This window comes from Chionomys nivalis, chromosome 2, assembly GCF_950005125.1.
Source record: "Chionomys nivalis chromosome 2, mChiNiv1.1, whole genome shotgun sequence".
NCBI lineage: Eukaryota > Metazoa > Chordata > Mammalia > Rodentia > Cricetidae > Chionomys > Chionomys nivalis.
This window is the reverse complement of record NC_080087.1, coordinates 21,839,440-21,858,870: the sequence shown is the minus strand read 5'-3', so window position 1 is coordinate 21,858,870 and position 19,431 is coordinate 21,839,440. Positions and strand designations below refer to the sequence as shown.

The window sequence follows — 19,431 nt, the reverse complement described above, 5'->3', positions numbered from 1 at the left end:
GGTGAATACGTGCAGTCCCACTTTGTTTAAATTTTTCATAGACTGTTACACTTTTCTTCATTCATTTACTTTTTATTTATATGTGTCTTTGTATGTAAAGCTGATTTCTCTCTTTACAAAATAAACAAAAACTAAAGCAGATTGTAGACCACAGATAGCTGAATCTTGTCATCCATCTTCCTTTCCTGTCCTCATTGCAGTCTGGTCTTTTTAATTGGTGCAGTTAGATCATTGATGTTCAAACTTGAATTTGTATCTGCCATATTTGTTAAGTGTTTCAAAGTCCTGTTTATGCCCTCCGGCTTTTTTTCCATTGATCACCTAGGACACATGCTGTCTTTATGAGTCTTGTTTACTTTTGCTTGTGATGGATTCCCCCAAATTCATTGTTAGCTTCCAGAGAGAAAAGACTGTCTGTAGCCTCCTTTTTCTCTTTCTGTATTCTTGCCATTTAATGATGTAAAGGTAGCATTGCTTTTGGGCCATATAGAGGTAAAACAATTAAGATGAAAAAGAACAGTCAGATAAAGTAAGCATAGTAGAGCGGGCAGCTCTGCACAGGTCTAGTCAGGAGCAGTCCTGAGGAACAGGCAAGAGTAGTGGGGTCTGTACCTGAACAGCTGACTGAAGTAACTTACTGCTGCAAACCAGCTGGGAGCTTGTCTTATTTTTGTCCTGCTTTCCATCTTCTACCTTTTTAGTTTAGTTATGCATTTTATAATATATGGCTCCTTTTTTCCCCTTCATTATTTATCAGGTCTTTTTTTTTTTTTCTTAAACATTTTGTAGCAATTACTTTCAGTCAGTAGTTCTCAACCTTCCTAATGCTGCAACCCTTTAATACAGTTCCTCATGTTGTGGTGATCCCCTAAACATAAAGTTATTTTTGTTTTCTACTTCATAACTGTAATTTTTGCTATTGTTAAGAATAATAATGTAAATATATAACCTGTAGGGTACCTGATATGTGACTCCTGTGACAGGCTGAAAACCACTGCTCTATATAGTAGAATATAATCAGAGTCCATTTTCACAGAGCACCATGCAAACTCTTAGGTCCTCTGAGCATCTTATGATGAAAATCTTATTCTTAGTTTCTTCTAGTGTTGATGACACTCATTTTACTTATAAATAAGCACGCATGATTGGATATGGCATTGCTATTATTTTGAACAAATTATCATCTATTGGGTCTGTTAAGAATAAGAAATAGTAAGTTTTTATTTGTTTCTTCCCAAATGTTTTTCCTGTTTGCAGATCTGAAATTTATAACCTATTTAATTTTCTACTTCTCCTGAAGATAACCTTTAAAACTTTTCTGTCAGGACAGATGACTAACAGTAAGCTATAGCAGTTTTGTTAACTAAATTTTTGTAACTCCTTGTAGCACAAGTTCTAATGGGTATTAATAATAAAAGCCTGGAGTCAGATATTGGGGAAAATGCTGAGAGATCAGAGAGACGAAGGAGCAAAACCAAAGCCACCTTACCTACTCCATTTTCCCAGATGAAAAGAGACTGAGTTCCTGTTTCCTCCCTCCTGCTTTATCACTTTCTCTAACCACTCACCCATTCACTTCCTGTCTGTTTGTATAGACCTCCAGACCTCTATGGTTAGCTAGTGGCTAGCTCCGCCTTCTGATCTTCAGGCAAGCTTTATTTGTACAAACAAGATATTATCACATGATTTAGTGTCTTACACTAATTAGGAGAAATTTTCAATTTTTGCCTCAAACATTGTTTTTCTTTTTAGTATTAGAATTCCCACTTACACAAAAGTTCTATTTTGTAAGTGCTCCACAATTTGTTGATATTTTGTTCTTTGACTTTTTGGTTTTGCTCTTTTGGGGGGCAGAGCAGGGCTTACATTTTTCATTTGATTTTGTCTTTTGTTTTACAAGCTTGGAAGGTTTGTATGATGCCATTTATATTCAGGCTTCTTTTCCTTACTGGTTATCTGATTCACCACTAAGATCATATGACATTTCTGTCACTGTTTTGCTCACTGACTTTTCTAGATGGCTCATTTATGTTCTGTTCCTCTCCCACTTAACTGTTATACTTCTTAATCTTTTCTTTCTTGACTTTGCAATATAACTTCATAGCCCAGGGTCACTTTTGGGTCCATCATAGGACTTCTGTTGTTTGCACTTGAACACAGTGTTCTAGATTATAACTGCTCTTATTTGGTCATGGTTGTCTTAGGAAGCTGGTTTAAGCCTGAGTTCCTTCATGTTTCTGAGGTTTTATGCTTGCTTTGTTTCTTTGAGACTTTTTTTTTAACCTTTCAGAATATGTTGTTATTATTTTTCTTGTTATCTGGATGTGGTATACCGAGTAAAGAGAATTTCTGTGAAGGCATCTTATTAATGGGTGGTCCAGGTATTGGGGGAAGGGAGGTATCTGTAGTTCTCTGGTTAGGTCTGGTTTTCAGTGAGCCTGTACTCACATTGTCTCTGTTCCTCCTCCCTTCACCAATTCCATGGGTTAGAGCTTCCTTACGCTGTACTTTACTATTTCTCTTCCTTTGTTTGCAGGGCTTCAGCCCATCGAATTGTTGTTTTGTTTTTTTCCTGTGTGTTTGCTGACTCAGGAGAGCCTTTGCGTCTTAGGCTCTTGCAGAACTCTTCCTCTGAAAAGGCAATTTGGGAACTGACTGCTCTGACGTACTTGAGAATGGTTTCACTGTCTCTTGTGTTGAGAGCAGAAGAGAATATTTTTTGCCTTATTTATTGTGAGAACGTCTTTAGCTTTGACTGTAAAATTCATGGAACTGTGGCTCACTTCTCTTCTCTCCCATGATTGGGCTGTCTGATTTTGACTTCAAACTTGGCCACTCTGATCTCCCAACAGCATATCAATGACAGTGCCCATTTCCTCACTCCACGGCTTCCCCAGTAACCAGATTCTCTCTAGTCATCTGTGGGTCCAAGTTGGTACAGTACTTTACAATGTAAATTTGCTTCTCTAACAGATGAGAATTATTTATTGTTGCCGGGCAGTGGTGATACAAACTTTTCGTCCCAGCACTCTGTGAGTTCGAAGTTAGCCTGGTCTACAAGAGCTAGTTCCAGGATAGGCTCCAAAGCTATAGAGAAACCCTGTCTGGAAAAACCAATTTTTTTTTTCCAGCTTTTTGCTTCTTAACAGTGTGATGGCTCCCAAAGATCCTCATGTACTGGCCCAGAAACTGTTATTCTGTATTAATATTTAATGGTTTGGGGGAAAATGTAACTTTCAGAATGAGGTCTTAAAACTGATATTTGCCAAGTAAGTGAAACTATAGAATCTAGTTTAAAACTATGAAGGTGTAAATTGTTCCCTGACAGCGACATCACTTGGTAAATACTCCTTACACAGTTGTTTGGAGCACATTTTTGTTAGACAGTTAGGAGGAGTCACATAGGAGTAGGAAATTCCTACAGGTTTTGGAAATAACTGTGAGGAGGTATTTTGGGGAATTCATGATTGTTGGAAGATGATATTTAGAAGTTAATGCATCTCACATTTATGTAAATCATAAAAGACAGTGTTCCATACATAGTCATTCGCACACAGAAAACAACGGCAGGTCCAAGCACAAGCACATCACTTGCTTCTCCTGAGATTCTGACTCCGAGACTGGCGTGACGTGTGACATCTGCAGTTTTTTCTTTTTCCTTTTTTTCCCCCTGTAATCTGCATGGCTGCTTGCGATTCCGAATCAGAATTGAGAAATACTGGATTAAATGTTTGGCCATATGGACAGCAGCACTCTCAGTGAGGCAGATGGTAGTTAAGAGCTGTATCCATTGCTGTCTGCTGAGAGAGGGTGTTATCCTGAAGCACCCAAGCCTGTGTGAGTGGAGAGACTGTTGTGCCGCGATCTGCGGAGCAAACTGTACTGGGAAGAAGCTGGCATTCTGGGTTTGAGCTGTGCTGTTTTCTCTTCCTGGTAGTTTATCTGTGGACATGAAGGCAGCAGTAGAAAAGACTTTATGTCATTAACACTGAGGTTGAGAAGCACAGCCCGGAATTTTCAGGTGGTAATGTGCGTCTGAATGCCAGTGTTACGTCACAAATGACAGGACAGGCAGGCTGCTGTCATCGGGGTCATTACCTCCCCATCTGTGTTGTCTCATGTCCTGCCCCACCCCAACCTGCTATTTGTAGAAATATTAGTCTTGTTATCTTATTTTAAAGTTTTTTTCTCATTTATTTATTTATTGGTTCAGGGTCTTACATGTAGCACTTGCTGGCCTGGTGCTCATTGTACAGACCAGGATGGCCTGGCACTGAGACCGATTGCCTGGCTCAGCCTAATGACGCTGGCATTGCAGGCGTTGTTCACCACGGCTGCCTTGAAACGTCACATTTTTAACAGATTTTGTTTTCTTAGTAAACTAAGTGTGTGATGTAGTGTCCCCTTCTACATGTTCCCTCTCATTTATCTTTCATATCAGTATGGGATTGCAGTTATATTACAAAATAAAATGCTGAACCTTTTCTAAAGTTCATCCTTTTCATGGAGACTTCAGTCAGTGTTCTTGGATCGCAGTGGTATGTAAGCTTGGTTACTGGAGAAGCAATCTCATGTTAAATCTGTAAGGTTTCTGCCATTAACACTAGCTCTCGCTGATGTTTCCTGGTGCAGTCCTGCAGACGGTAGAGGAGCAGCCTCCGCAAAGCTTCCAGAGCTGTGTTCAGTGGAAGTTTTCTGAGACAGGGGTTAGTGGCCGTGAACATCTATGGACCCTGAACTCCCAATTCTCCTGCTTCAGCTTCCCAAGTGCTAGGATTATAGGCATGAGCCTCCATACCAGTATGTGTGCAGTACTTCTTACAAATTAAAGCCATGTGATGCTATTGACCTGTACTAGGATGCCAGGAGGCTGCAAGTTGTCCTTAGAATCCTTTCTTGCTTTGGAAACAGACTATCTCTGTTTACCTTCAGGGAATATTATTTGACTAAATATATAATGCTGCAGGACTGGGGAAATTATACTTATTATCATATTCATTTTCAAACCTCATCAGTGGAGAATTTGTATTTTCAGAAACATCCAGGGTGTCAGAGTAATGCAGGTTTTGCTGTTTCCTATGCACTCTGACCTTCTGGTCTTCTGTCCAGCGCTGATGCTCACTGCTGTGGAGCTCAGGGTAATCCATTTCCCTTGCCTCTGTCGTAATCGCTAGTAATTGATGATTGAATGCTCAGAGAAGTTATACTCCTTAAATCATTAATAGTTTACTACCTGCACGCCAGTCTTGTTCTTGACGCATTCTGTCTGAAATGGTGGTTATGTTACACGTGTTGGTGTTGTCTTAACTCGCTGTCTCAGTGACACCTTGCCCAAGAGCTGTGTGTGCCTTGCCTGCTCTTCACTGCTTCTTGGCTCCACCTTGCTGATATTACAATCCAAATCCCCGAAAATACTATAAGTAAAACAAAAGTAACCTAACAAATGATCAGAGGGTGTGGTAATCAGTTTTAATTGTTAGCTTGACACAATATAAAATAATCTGGAAAGGGAGTCTCCATGAGGGCTGGTGTAGCCTGGCCTGTGGGGACACCTTGATCACGTGGACACCTGCCACCTGTTGGTAGCGTCATTCCCTAGGCAGGGCATCCTGGATTGCCTGAGAGTGCGGACAGCAGCCCAAGCACTGGTGCGTAGGCACCCATTCAGCACGCTCTGCTCTTCGCTGTGGATATAATGTGGCCAGCTGCTTCACGTTCTGCCACCTGGACTTTACAGCAGCGATAGACTAGAACTTGGAAATGTGAGCCACATCCTTCCTGTTAAATTGTCAGATTGTTTTATCACAGGCACAGGAAAGGAACCTAAGACAGAGGGTAAAATAAATGGGCTGGAAGTGTCAATCCATGAGATTTAATAGCTGTATTATATCCTAGCCTAGTCTAATCAGAAGTGCAAGAATGGAATGTCTTTATACCAGTCTATACTTTTGTTTATCTGAAAGATGAGCTAATATTAGACCAAAAAAAGATATGTCTGCATGTAAACATGCTTCTTGTTTTGAAAAGCTCATTTAGTCATAAATATTTATTGAATATCTATAGTGTGCATGTTTTTTTGTTTTGTTTTGTTTTGTTTTCCTTTAGCTCTGGGAGTAAAGAGAAGAGCCTGCTATCTCCCTGTTACCAGAGACTGGCCTAATGATGCCCTAGCGCACAGGCCAGAACAGTTGTAAACAGAAGCTGTGGGCAGATCCTGTGCTGCACAGTTTTATGTCACTTTGACACAGCTGACATCTTCTGAGACAGGAAACCCCAATGAAAATACCTCCATAAGACTGGGTTTGTAGGCAAGCCTGTAACGCATTTTCCTAATTAGTGACCCATGGGGTAGGGCCCAGCCCATTGTGGGTGATGCCATCCCTGGGCTGGTGGGCCTGAGTTCTGTAAGAAATCAGGCTAAGCAAGCCATGGGGAGCAGGCTAGTAAGCAGCACCCTTCCATGGCCTCTGCATCAGCTCCTGCCTTCCAGGTTCCTGTCCTGTATGATTTCCTGTCCTGACTTCCTTCTGTGATGTGGAAGTATAAACCAAACCCTATCCTCCTCAACTTGCTTTTTGGGCATGGTGTTTCATTGAAGCAATAGAAGCTCTAAGACAATTCCAAATGAAGGAAATCAGGTAGTGGCTACGGAATTCAGTGTAGCTATAGAATCAGTAAGCGGGAACAAGAACAGTGTGGGCACAGTCATAGTTCAAGACTGTAGTCTTCAGTGAGCTGGGATTTGCACAGATGAACATGCTTTGGTCTTTGCAAGCAGTGTTACTCACTCAGTGCTTTGTCTTGGACAGTATCTGTACCTAATGGTTATATTGTTTTTATGTTTCTGTTACTGGACCTTAAGACCTGAGGATGAGGGACTATAATTTGCCTGTTAAGTTCTCAAATAAGAAAAATTAATTGAGTGGGTTACAGAGTATTGTTTCATGGTTTGCCATGTGTGTACTCTCCAGGAGCTGCAGTATGGGAAAGCAGAGGTAAATTTATGTTCTTAGTGCTGTTAACTCTTTATTAATTTAATTAGCCCATGATCTCAGAGTTGTAAGCAGTGGAGGAAAGAAGCCCGACTGGGAAAGAAACCGGTGGTTCTGGATAAGAAGAGAGACTGGATGAGTTGGTCATCAGTCCTTGATGTGAGGTGGTGTGACATGTGCACGGAAGGCTTTTTCTTCTGTGGGGAGCATCTAGGGAAAGGCTCTCTATTCCATTTTTCAAGTCCGTCAACTGCAGGGAAAAGCAGAATGTTGGGCCCGCTTCTGTCCTGCTACCTCTGTCCTCCAACTATTCTGCACTTTGAAAACAGGCTCAACAGATACTATATCAGTAGATATGGTCATGTTTAAAGATGTGAAGTAGAAAGTATGCACTTGGCCATGTCCTGGCCTTCTCAGAGGAAGCCATGTAAGTTCTTCTGGTCTTGCTGATGCCTTCACTAGCTAGCTTTCCATCCTTCCTGCATTATCCAACTCCTGGGAGGACCTGCGTGTTTCCTGGCTTACTAAAGGCTTCGCTGCTTCTCTCCTTCCTCTCCCAGGCATCCATTGTTCTTAGCTTCTGCTGGGTATCTTTGTGAATGTCAATAGTTACATCACAGCTAATTCTGTATTTCTTGCTCTATCAAGCATGTATAGCTTCCTTGTGCATGGGTTGCTGAATTTTCAAATGAGCATGCACCCACCATTCTTCCTGTTTTGATTTCCTCTTCCTTGTTTTTCAACTCCAGTCATGCACATGTAGTTACTATAGACTTCCTGTTTATAAAAGTTGAGAATGAGCCAACTATATTGTGACTTGTTTTTCTATTATTCATATCTTAGGGTACAAATTTTTGTTTGTCAACACAATTAATTCTGTTGAACCAGACATCTTTAAAATTAGAAATTCCAAATTCAAAATTTTCTTTAAATCTCTTCAAAATTGGATTCTGTTCTTTATACTTAAAAATAATTTTAAGATTTTTTGGGGGGGTTTGTGTGTGTGCACCCATATGTTGTATTAGTGGGGTGGCCACAAAGGCCGGAAAGGGCATTGGATCCTGGTGCTGGGAAGTGAACTTGGGCCCTCGTTTAGAGTAGATATTGTTCTTAACCACTAAGCCACATGTCCAGTCCTGGTGATAAGTGTGGTTGTCTTGTTTTTGCTTTAGTTTATAATTTAATTGCGACATTTTCCCCTCTCCTCCCTCTGTCCCTCCTTCCTTTTCTCCCTCCTTTCTTCCCTCTCACCCTCCCTCTCAACTCTACCATATACTCCTCCCTGCTCTTCTTTAAATTTGTGGCTTCCTTTTTCGTTAATCATTGGTCAGGTTTATGTATATGTATATCTATATCTATGTATATACATATACATGCGTTCCTACAAATAGCCTGTCCAGTCTGTATAGTGTTACTTGTGCTATGTTGTCAGAGCTGAGTGTCTGGCACTGGACAAACTATTCTTGTGCTCTTTCCCTGGGGACGTGATCTCTCCCAATCCCAGCTTTCCACAGTTGCCTCTAGGGCTTTGTGTAGGGTTGAAGGCTCGTGGACGTCTCTGCATCCAATGTGCCATGGTCATTGGCGTCATCCTTGCTCAGCGCATGTCGTTGTGTTGGTGAGACTTTGTGGTATAGCTTCCAAAATTCCTAGGAGATACAATCTCACAGCAAAGTCCCTGACCCATGGACTCTTAAAATCCCTTTTCTGCAGTGTTCCCTCAGGCTTAGGTGCAGGTTGTCTTCGTGTGTTACAAAGAGCGGTTTCTTTGATGGGGGCGAAGACTGCACTTAGGTGTGGGCATGAGAGCAAATGTGTATACAGTGCTGTGGATTATGCTGCCTTAGTAAATTAAGGTTGTAGATGCTCTTCCTAGCCACGCCTTCTCTAGAATTGAGTGCTCAGCTAGCTTTCCAATACGCTTTTAAAATTGCTGTCATTGTGCATTTCTATGTGAATAATATTTAAAGATTGCAGCTTTTATTTTTTAATGGTGAAAAGGTGTGTATTTAGAATTAGGCAGCTGGACTCGGTTTAGATGATCCCGATTTTGTTAGTAACATCCAGGGCATTAGAATCAGGAACCAGCTGAACATAGGCCTTCCCTCCATCAGGCCTTACTAGGGTATTGACTTTGGCCACATAAGTGCCATAGAGTTTCTCCACAACCTGTTTGATGTGGTGCTTGTTGGCCTTGGCATCCACAGTGAACACAGTGTATTGGGTTATATCGTCTTTATGGCTGACTCAGTGATCAGGCAGAGTTTGATGATGGCGTAGTGGTCAAGCTTCTTTCTCCTGGGAAGAAGCCTGTGAGGATGTGTGGGCTGCCTCCAGAGATCGTTTTGTATATCCTGCGTGTCTTGCATTTACATAGGAGTTTTAGGTTCACCAGGTTATCAGTTCCTTTCAGCCAACAGTTGGAATTCTGTAGAGGTGGTTATAGTATAACTTGTCTGACCCATGGATACGAGATATCTGCATTTATATAGCTTTTAATCAGCAGATTGCATAGTATGTTAGCCGTGCTTTTGTTTGGACGAATGTATGTGTACTCCTTTTATTCCTTGTGATGTCAATATAAATGGAATAATGTGCAGGGAGCCTGAGTATTGTATGTCGAGACAGCCAGCTCTGCTAACGCACTGCACCTCCAATCCCTGCACTCACTGTACTTTACTCTCCAGTGTCAAGAGGGATGTGTGTGTGTGTGTGCACGCGTGTGTGTATGTGTGTATAATGTATTATATGTATAAATGTTTATATTTGCATAACACTGTAGTCTTACTATACTTATTTATTAGTTCTAGGAGGGTTTTTTTGGTGAATGGATATGAATTTTTAACATGCATAGGATTACATCATCCTTGAATCTTCTCTTCCAGTTTAGATGATTTGACATTATGATTATTAGTAGCACTAGCAGTAGCATCATTAGTAACAGTAGTAGTGGCAGCAGCCCACTTCCTTTGAACAGAACATTCTACACCTTGCTGAAGGCATAGAGTCCTTCTCCATTACAGATGGTGCTTGCTGTGAGCTTTTCATAGATGCCGTTCGTCGTAAGACAGTTGATCTCTAGTGCAGTGTTGAGTGCTGAGTAACAAAAGCATGCCGGATTCTTCTGCCCACCCTGTGCCCACTGAATTGATCATGTGCTTTCTTTCCTTTAATCTGTCGAGGCAGGTAATGCCACTAATCCAGTCTTTTGAAGGTAGGGTATCATTTTTCCCTCTTTGTCTGTTCTGGCGTACTGTACTCAGTGCGCACTTAGTGCACACCGGCACTGCTCTGCAGTCCCAGATCCCAGTCACTCTTATTTCATTCCTTCTGCCAGCCCTACTCTTTTCAAATATATCTAGAAAAAACGTGTTTCAAAATTTGTCTTAAAATTACAAGTAGAATTAGAATACAGAAGTTGCTAAGTTGCTATTCCACATTGCTTCTTTAGTGAACTAATATTTAATGTAACCCCATGAGGCAACATAAAAATGAACCTAGGATTTTATCCTTTTGATTGGCATTGTTGTTTTCTATCAGTATTTATCTGTTCTACATTACTATGATGATGGAATTACTCAGAAAAGGTCTATTTAGTTTACAGTTTTCCAGTCAAGAACAGTTGTCCTCATTTGAGGACAGTGGGTTGCAGTGGCAGGGAGTGGGTCACGAAGTCACACTTTCACTAAGAGACCAGGGTCCTGAAGTCTCTTTCACGATCTCTACCAGTGACCTAAAACTTAGCCCCAGTTCCACCACTCAGCATTTTCACATCGCCCAACAGCACTTTAACGTAGTGTTTGGGGAAGGCAGTCTGGGTCCAAGCTTTAGGACCATCTAATTAATCTGTTATGTTTACTTGCTGCTAAAAGTTACATGTGACCCAGCTTTATCAGAGCACTCTGACATTATTAACTATTTATAGATGAAGTTCGGACTGTATGCTTCTTCTGTGTCCATTCTTCAATTTTAAGATGATTTACAAGAAGGTAGGAACGGACATTTACAAATGCAAATTGCCCTTAGTATACTCCTCTGTATAATAATGCTTGACGACTTATACCAAAAGTTCTGAGATTACATGTCTTGAATCAGGTCTCAGCTTCTTAGGCAGCTTGCCATGTGTCTCTGGGAAAATTGCTTACACTTATTCTTGAATTTCCTTAATTTGTGAAAGTAGTTTATTTCAGGTGCTATTGTGAGATGATCATGCACAATGCTTTTTGTGTACTAAATGTTCCACGTGTCTCAGTTGGGAGCATAATGAACTTAGTTATCTTTAATTTCCCGCTTTATCCCTCCCTTCCACCCACCCAGTCATAGCAACAGTGAAGTCATTTAAACAGTGAACTTCAGGCTTATTTCGAAATGGATATGCAGTACACTAAGTAAAATACTTTGCTAGCTATGATTTATGTGGTTGGTGTGTGTATGTGTGTGTGTATTCTCGTGGATGTGTGCATGCTGAGTGGGTATCATTAGACACTTAATGTTGACGTTGGCTGTCTTCCCCTGTCATCTCCACTTTACTTATTAAGGTAAGGCCTTTTGGAGGACCCAGAACTCTCTGATTGCATTATTTTGGGTAGCCACCTTGCTCCAAGGATGCCATCTGTGCTTTCTGAGTTCCAGGATTATAGACAGCCACCACACATCTCCAGTCTCTACATGGGTTCGGAGAGCCAGACTCTGGTCCTTGTACTTATCCTACAGTGTTTTATCCTGGACCCATCTCCCCAGCCCACCTGATCTTTGATTCTATCAATCAGTCCTTAGAACCCTCTGGGCTGTAAATGTGGATCAGCAGTATGCAGAGTGATTTCTATAGCACGTAATTAAGACTCATTCCATACTTAGCAATACCCAAAAGTTAAGATTTCACTAGCTCTGATTTTTGTTTCTGTTTATCCACCTTATATACTACTTCCTTACTATTCCTCATTCATTTCTACTTTTATTGTATTTTGTATGTGTAATTCTGTATTTTCCCCTGTTGCATACACAGATGATCTTTGTCAGACTGCTGCATGTTTCAGTTCTGGCATCCACAGCTCTTCTGCTGGATGAAGAAAGCTGGGCAAACTGTACAAGCAGTGAGTGGCAGGTGCTGGTCCTCAAGTAAAGTAATAGATTTGCCTCAGAAGCAAAGGCGACTAGTTAGGTAGGCATCCTAGTTACTGATAGGCAAAGAGCAGAAAAACTAGAGGAAATCTGTATCCTTTTCAGCAGAATTACTGGAATTCAGAGTGACAACGCAAAATAACACTATGGAAAACATTTATCATTTGTCACCTTTGTTCCATAATTAACTAATATGTCAGAGTACAGAATAATAAATGGATATTTCCCCATTTAACAAATATGTTAACAGAATCATTCAGTTCTCTTGTTTTTAACTTGAATTTGAGATATTTTGTGCCTTCATCTGGTTGTGAATGGTGGAAATATTTTATGAAGTAGATGATTGTTAGAAAGTTTTATACAAAGTAGGCAAGTTAGTAAAATGAGCTATATATCCTTAGCCTTTGGTTTTTGAAAATCAAAGCTCCAGCTGACCTCAGCCTTGAGATTACAGGCATGCACCACCACACTCAGCACATAAGACTCTCAGGGCTGCATTCCTGTCTCACTGCTAGTATCTTCTAAAGTTCTTCAGAGACAAGACTGATGTACAGATCTTATAGTTGGATAGCTGCGGTTGTGTTTTGCTTCTAAAAAACAACCCTGAGCTCCAGTAACAGCCGAAGCTGAAGACAATGTCTTTAACTGCTGTCGAGATCTAGTATTTGGAGGGATGTATGGCTCAGTGGTAGAAGAGCATCTGGTTTCATGAGTGAGCCCCGAGGTTGATGTATAGCAAGAAAGGAAAAGTATACAACATAGAATTTAACTTATGGTGCACTTGCTTCTGCATTGAGCAGAACTTCACGGCATACCTAATTAGAATACAAAATGGTCTCTGCACCTCCACAGAAGGCTGGAGTGTATTAAAACTCACCAGATGTTTTAAACTTGCCTTTTTACTTTGTATTATTTCTAACTACCAAAAACAGAATAGTGATGTGTTAAAATGACTGCATTCTGGTTTCAGGTTAATGAAAGTATCATGCATTCAACAGTACTTCACAAAAAATTCTGGAAGTGTGTGTGTGTTTATTACGTTTTAATCTTTATTCAGTGTATCTAAGAGAATAGAGGTAGAGATATGACCTAGTAGAACATGTGCTTAACATGCGCAAAATCCAGGTTCATCCCAAGCACTGGGAAATGGAAGGAGAAGTGAGGAGAGGACAGTGGAGACCATGGAGCCATGATGGCTGTTAGGGCTGTATTCTGCCAGTTTCTGGTATACACAGATCTCACTTTCACTAACTTCTGTGCTTCCCTTTCCTTGTCTGTTTAGTTTAAATGGGAATAATAATATGTTTTTTTCTGGATTATGACAGCTAAGTGAATTAATTTATATGACATTTACAATAATATCCAACACAAAGTATATTAGTTAATGTATGCTTTACATATGCAAAGTTTTAATAGTTTCCTTCCATGCTAGTTGAAAAGCATTGGAACATTGAGTGTTATTCTCATGCTGCACTGAGCAGCATGGTTATATAGTTAGTTATTGGTTGTATTTTTAGTTTAAAAATAACACTGTGGGATTGAAAAATTCCAGAAGAAAAAGAATATTTCAAAGTGACAGCTGCCTGCTAGGGGAAAAATCAGTACTCTGAAGATCAACTACCATCTTTCCTCTTGTTACTTTGAGAGGAACGGAATAGTTTGGGTCAAAGTAAAGTTATATTAATGAACTTTATCTTATCTTGTTTTGTTTATTACTGATTTCAATGTTTTATGTTTTTTTCTAGAGGGAACAGTTTTCCTATTTGTTTTAAAACTATATTCTTTAAGACTTGTGATTATATAAAAGAAAATTAAAGCCCTGATTATCTCAGCCTTATTAAGTACTCTGGATTAAACATCACATCATAATGTTTCTTAGTTAGATAATCAGAAAGTTTCTTTAAAACATATACATGCTAAAAACTCCTTAATGGGCCCGATGGCAGCTTTGGTCGTCCAGCAGTGGAGTGTTATTGCCAACACGACAGTGGAGCGGCAGTAATTCAACTCCAGTTCCTGATTAATGAGGTTAGTGACTTGTGTTTATTACTCCTACGTAGAGCTGAAATTAGAACATGTCTGGTTTTTCAGATTGCTTACATATACTCAAATTTAAATATTTGAACAAAAATGTAATTTCTTTTGAGTCAGAGGTAGTCATTATTCATATTAAGGTGTTACCACAGATAGTCACCCAATATGTTTTCTTGGAATAATGTTGCAAGTAAATTGTGTGGGTAGGTATATTTGATTCCTGATGGTATATTTTAATTATTATTTCAAGGACTTTGAAAGTTACATAACATCAAAAAGTTCATATTGAGATAGTATTAAATACAGAGTACATTATAGGTAAGAGAATGTACTCTAACCCAGAGCTTCAGAACATATTTCGGGAAGCAGTTTCTATTCAGAAGTGTGTTGTGTTGCTTATTGGTTTTGCTTCTGAAAATGAAGTGTAAAAGGAGCTAGGGAAAATACCATTTTACAGTATAGGAGACGGCTTGCAGGGAGACTGCTTGAGAAAGGCTCCACTTTCTTTAAATTTGAGGATAGTCTATAGACATTCTTTGGCTCCAGATGCTTAGGATCTATAGAATAAGTCCCAAAATACGTATGAAAGATGGGCCAGTGAGATGGCTCAGTTGACAAGGATATCTTAATAAGTTTAGACAGGTTACTAAGTCAACCCCTTAATCAACATATTGTTCTTCCTTTTTATGTATCGCTGTCTTCTCTGGGGCTTTAATGGAAATGCACAAGCAGAGGTCCTTGCTCTGATAATTCTGATTTGTGGAACCTGAGCAAGACCGAGCCACTTGTGTGGCTCTCGGGCCACTCACTGTCTTACCCATGAGTTATAGTATAAACTAACAGGGTGTTTTAATGTGATCAGTTAATCAGGGGTTTCGATTGTTCGGAACTGAATAGTGTCATTATTCTATTGCTATAATCTAAATAAAGGACTTCCATTAGTGTTTGATGTACATAGATAAAATGAAGTTGCTTTATTTTATATTTTGTTTTTAGTAAAGCAAGTATTTATACTAATGAACAAGTGACTTGCAGTCTGATATCTAATAATTTTAGAGATTTTAACCCTCACACCAGATCCTAGTATACTTTGGATTATAAGGTGTTAAATCACCATAGAAGTTAAAAGATTAATGTGTGTGTGTGTGTGTAACATACTCTTTTAAATCTGCTGGTGAGAATTTGGATGAGACAAATACGTCTTAAAACTATAATCTATTGGCAAAAGGACTTCATACTGAAGCTATTTTGGCAGCTCTTTGGAAACACGGTTGTGACATTGTTCCATATAAAATACATTGTTGTATATAAGATACACTCTGTTTTCAAGGGAGCCCTCGTGAGTGCCTTGGCTGATGACACCTTACACTTGTGGAATTTACGTCAGAAAAGGCCTGCCATACTACATTCCCTCAAATTTTGCAGAGAAAGGTAAGAGTTCTCTGTTTACATACAAATAGGATATCTGCTATTCTGTTGTGATGCACTCTTTTGAGCTGTGTTCTCTTGGGATTGTGTGTTACACTCACTGTAGACCATAAGAAGAAATTTCTGTGTCACAGGATACACAATGACAGCAGAGTTCTTCCTTTCCAAAGAGAATGCTACAAGTTGTCCTTTCTTCATCATAGTTACAGTATAGGCATAGAGGTGAAAAAAACTCTTAGTAGCTCCTTTTTTCTTGTTAATGAAGAAAGGGCATCGCATAAGGCTTTCTTAACCTGTTTCACTTAACTACATAGCAGCATCTTTATCTTATCTTTATTGTTATCTTATACCTGCATCCTTACACCTCTCCTGGTCATTTTCCCTCTCATATTGTAAGACAGTGACATAATGTGTTCAGTAAATCTTTGTCACTTCCATAGCAGTCTCAGCATTTACAGCATCTCAGACTCTTGTTAGTGTTGCTGTATCGTGTTGAGCGGTTATGATATATGTATATATGCACATATGTAAATATAGCTAAAAGATAAATTTCTAGAAGTAAAATGGTATGAAAAGTCTCTCATAAGATTTGTGAACTTTAGACATTGAATGAAGAAGTCTTCATCCTAATTTTATTAAACACTGTCCTCCAAATGTTTTCATACAACTCTTAAGTTTTCTTTGTTATGCTTCATCTTTGATTCATATGGAACGTACTTTTGGCATGAAATATGAATTAGTATATAATATCTATAGTTTATGGAACTGTTTCTAGGTGTGTGTGTGTGTGTGTGTGTGCTGTGTATAGTAATAGTAGTTGGCATTAAAGATAAAATCACTTCTTTTCTCCAAGGATTAGCCTATGATGCCATTTTGATGAGTGTTGTATTTGCCGATCAGGTTGTACGTACAGATCAGTCTTAACTCTGGGCTTCTGTCTTCTACAGTAGGGCAAGGCAAGCTAAAGTGACCTCTGAAAATCCAGCATCTCATAGTGCCACCAATCTGAGGGCATAGCTACGTTAAATGTGAGTGGGCAGGAATACAAAGCAGACCTAGTGAGAGGTCAGTAACTGCTGCTGTTAAACCTGACTGGGAAGATAAAACACATAAGTTACATCAGTTCAGTCATGCTTGCTTTAGAAGGGCAGAAGTGAAAAGAAGTCAGTAGCGAAGTCTATGGAGGAAAACAAGTAAAAAAGTCAAGGTTCAGTTGTTTTCTTTCTCTTGAGAATCAGTCTAACCTCTTGACTTCTGCACAGAGTTCTTTGATCTGTTTGCCAGTAGGATCTCAGGGGAAGCTCTATGTCAGTTTCCATGTCAAAGAATATATGTCAGATGGACATTTGGTCCTAGTACTTACCCTATCATCAGTGCATGCTTCTGTGGAGCTGGAGATCTAGCAGGATGGTTGTCACACTCATCATTTGGCAATGTTGAGAGACAACTTTCACTGTTACAGGTAAGAGGAGGTGAGATCCACTATCTCTGCTACAGTGCAGAAAATGGTACCGACAACAAAGAACCATATGGTCCAAATATCAGACGCATCAAAATCAAGAAACCTTGAATTGTAGCAAGTCAAAATGATAATATTTGGTCAGTGTAGTGATATAGAAATTCTTGTTGGCTACTATTCATTAGAGAGAGCTTACTGGGAACAAGAATTACAACAGAAAAATATCTCTGCTGCCTCATGTGTCAGTGGCATGCCCATGTCACTGGGCAGAGAAACGTGGCAGTACATTGTCTAGTCTCACAAACAAACTCACTGTGGGATACCTGTTAAATACTCTTAATGAAATAAGTGAACATCAAGGGAACCAGTGTTAGGAACTGATGATAATCAAATATGGGTTGTTTGCATAGTACTATTTTTAAGGATATTGTTACAGTTTTGATAGGGTTTTCTCGTGGTAATGTAGGAGGTCCTTCTGTCTATGTGTTGCTTTTTTTGGCTAATGGATAAATAAACTGTCTTGGCTTGTGATAGGGCAGAAGAACAGGGCTAGGTGGGGAAAACTAAACTGAATGATGTGAGAAAGAAGGGTGGAGTCAGGGACAAGCCATGGAGTCCCTACTGAAGATAGATATGCTGAAACTTTGCTGGTAGGCCATGACCTCGTGTTGATGCACAGATTAATGGAGATGGGTTAAATTAAGATGTAGGAGTTAGCCAATAAGAAGCTAGAACTAATGGACCAAGCAGTGATTTAATTAATACAGTTTTGTGTGATTATTTCAGGGCTAAGCAGTTGAGAACAAACAAGTGGCTCTCTCCCTGCTTGTCCTGTCCCATCCTAAAATGTTGTCGTCCCCCCCCCCCAGCTACAGGCTCCGTTTTGTGGTGTTATGAAAATTTGGAGGTGGGACCTAGTGGAAATAAGTATGTCATTAGGTGTGGGGTCTTAAATATATTATCCTTCACCCCTTCCTGTCGCTTGCTCTGATTCCTGTTCCACATGAAGTGGCAAACTTCCTCTGTCATGTGCTTCAGCCATCACCCTTCTGTGAGCTGAGCCTGTGAAACTGGGAGCCCAAATGAATCCTTCCTGCCTTGATTTGTTTTAATCAGGTACTTTGGTCACAGCAATGAAAGGTAACTAATACAGAGTCTCTAAGAAATTGTGGTAGACATTGATGGGGAGTTACAAGCCAGTCTAAAATGTGTTGGCAGATAAAAGGTCCCTTAGTGAGAAATACACAAGAAGGGCATTTTTCAGTAAACAAAGCCTGGTGTTTGTTGTCTACCCCTCCCCCATCCTTGACAGCACCTTTGTATAAGGCACAGCTTGGCACCTTGCACTGTGGTGTGCATGGTTGTAAAATTGATAAAAGAAGTAAACTGATGGAGTTCCTAATTCTAGATCTGTAAGAGGATTGTCCACATAGCTCACAGAGCCTGGTGAAGCCTGCTCAAAGTTCAGATGCCTGAAGTGTTTATGAGAGCAGCAGAAACTGGGGCAGGACTAAATGCTTCTTGAATGCATCCTCTGGAAGAGATTTCCTGTGATGGCTGTGAACAGTTGGACTGATAGAACCTTGCTAGCAACGGGCCCTGGTCTTCACATACAGACCTTGTTCTGGTACTGTGTCTTCATGTGGCTGCCGGTGAGAGGTAGTGGACCAGGATTCCAGTTTTCCTCAGCATTGTCTCTCAACAAGGAGGGCAGAATAAAGGGTTTGCTGGAGCTGTGGGGCTGCCCACGGCAGCAGCACTGGCTCCACCTGACTGCTCTGGCTTTCAGAAATTCTGTGGTGCTCTGAAGATTTTTATCAAAGTAGCTTCCCCAGACTAGGAAGAGGCGAAAGGGGCCAAAATCTGCAATGCTTTGGCCATCCTTCCATCTTTTTCATTTGTAGGAATCTGTTCTTCTTTGCTTAATATAAGTGCTCTATATTTAGTATTTATATTCTACATCAAACAGGATATATAGTCTGCACTATGCTGTAGTAACAAGTACTCTTAAATTCTCAGTGATTTGCTTCAATAACTTATTTTGCTTCTCTGTACATCCTTTGTGGGCTTTTTGAAAATGCTATTCCTCATTGCCCTCTTTACCCCAGAATCTCTGAGGAACAGTCAGTCTTTAAATATTGTCAGTTACTGAAGCTAAAAGGAAAGAGAGCACACCAAAACCACTGACGTAAAAAAAAACAAAAAAATAAAAAAAACCTCTGTCAACAAATGGCGCCAACATGGACAACTACATCCACATAAAACCTGAGGGAGGTGGTGGCGGGGAGAAGGCAGAAATCTTTATTAAAAACAAAAAAAACCTGAGGGAGTTTGGGAAGTAATTCTAGACACAAAGGAACAGAGTTAAGCACAGCTTCTTGGTAAGCAGCATTTTTT

At 40.0% G+C, this 19,431-nt stretch overlaps 1 protein-coding gene across 5 annotated transcripts in view; it reads left to right on the top strand.

Moving 5' to 3' along the window:
- The window catches only part of Stxbp5 (syntaxin binding protein 5), a 151,477-nt gene that overhangs the window by 18,359 nt on the left and 113,687 nt on the right, over window positions 1–19,431 (top strand). For all 5 annotated transcript variants that reach the window (XM_057763270.1, XM_057763275.1, XM_057763272.1 and 2 more), the window contains exons 3-4: window positions 14,060–14,141; window positions 15,478–15,578. In XM_057763270.1, coding sequence (XP_057619253.1) covers window positions 14,060–14,141; window positions 15,478–15,578 — 183 coding nt within the window. The remainder of the gene's footprint in view (window positions 1–14,059; window positions 14,142–15,477; window positions 15,579–19,431) is intronic.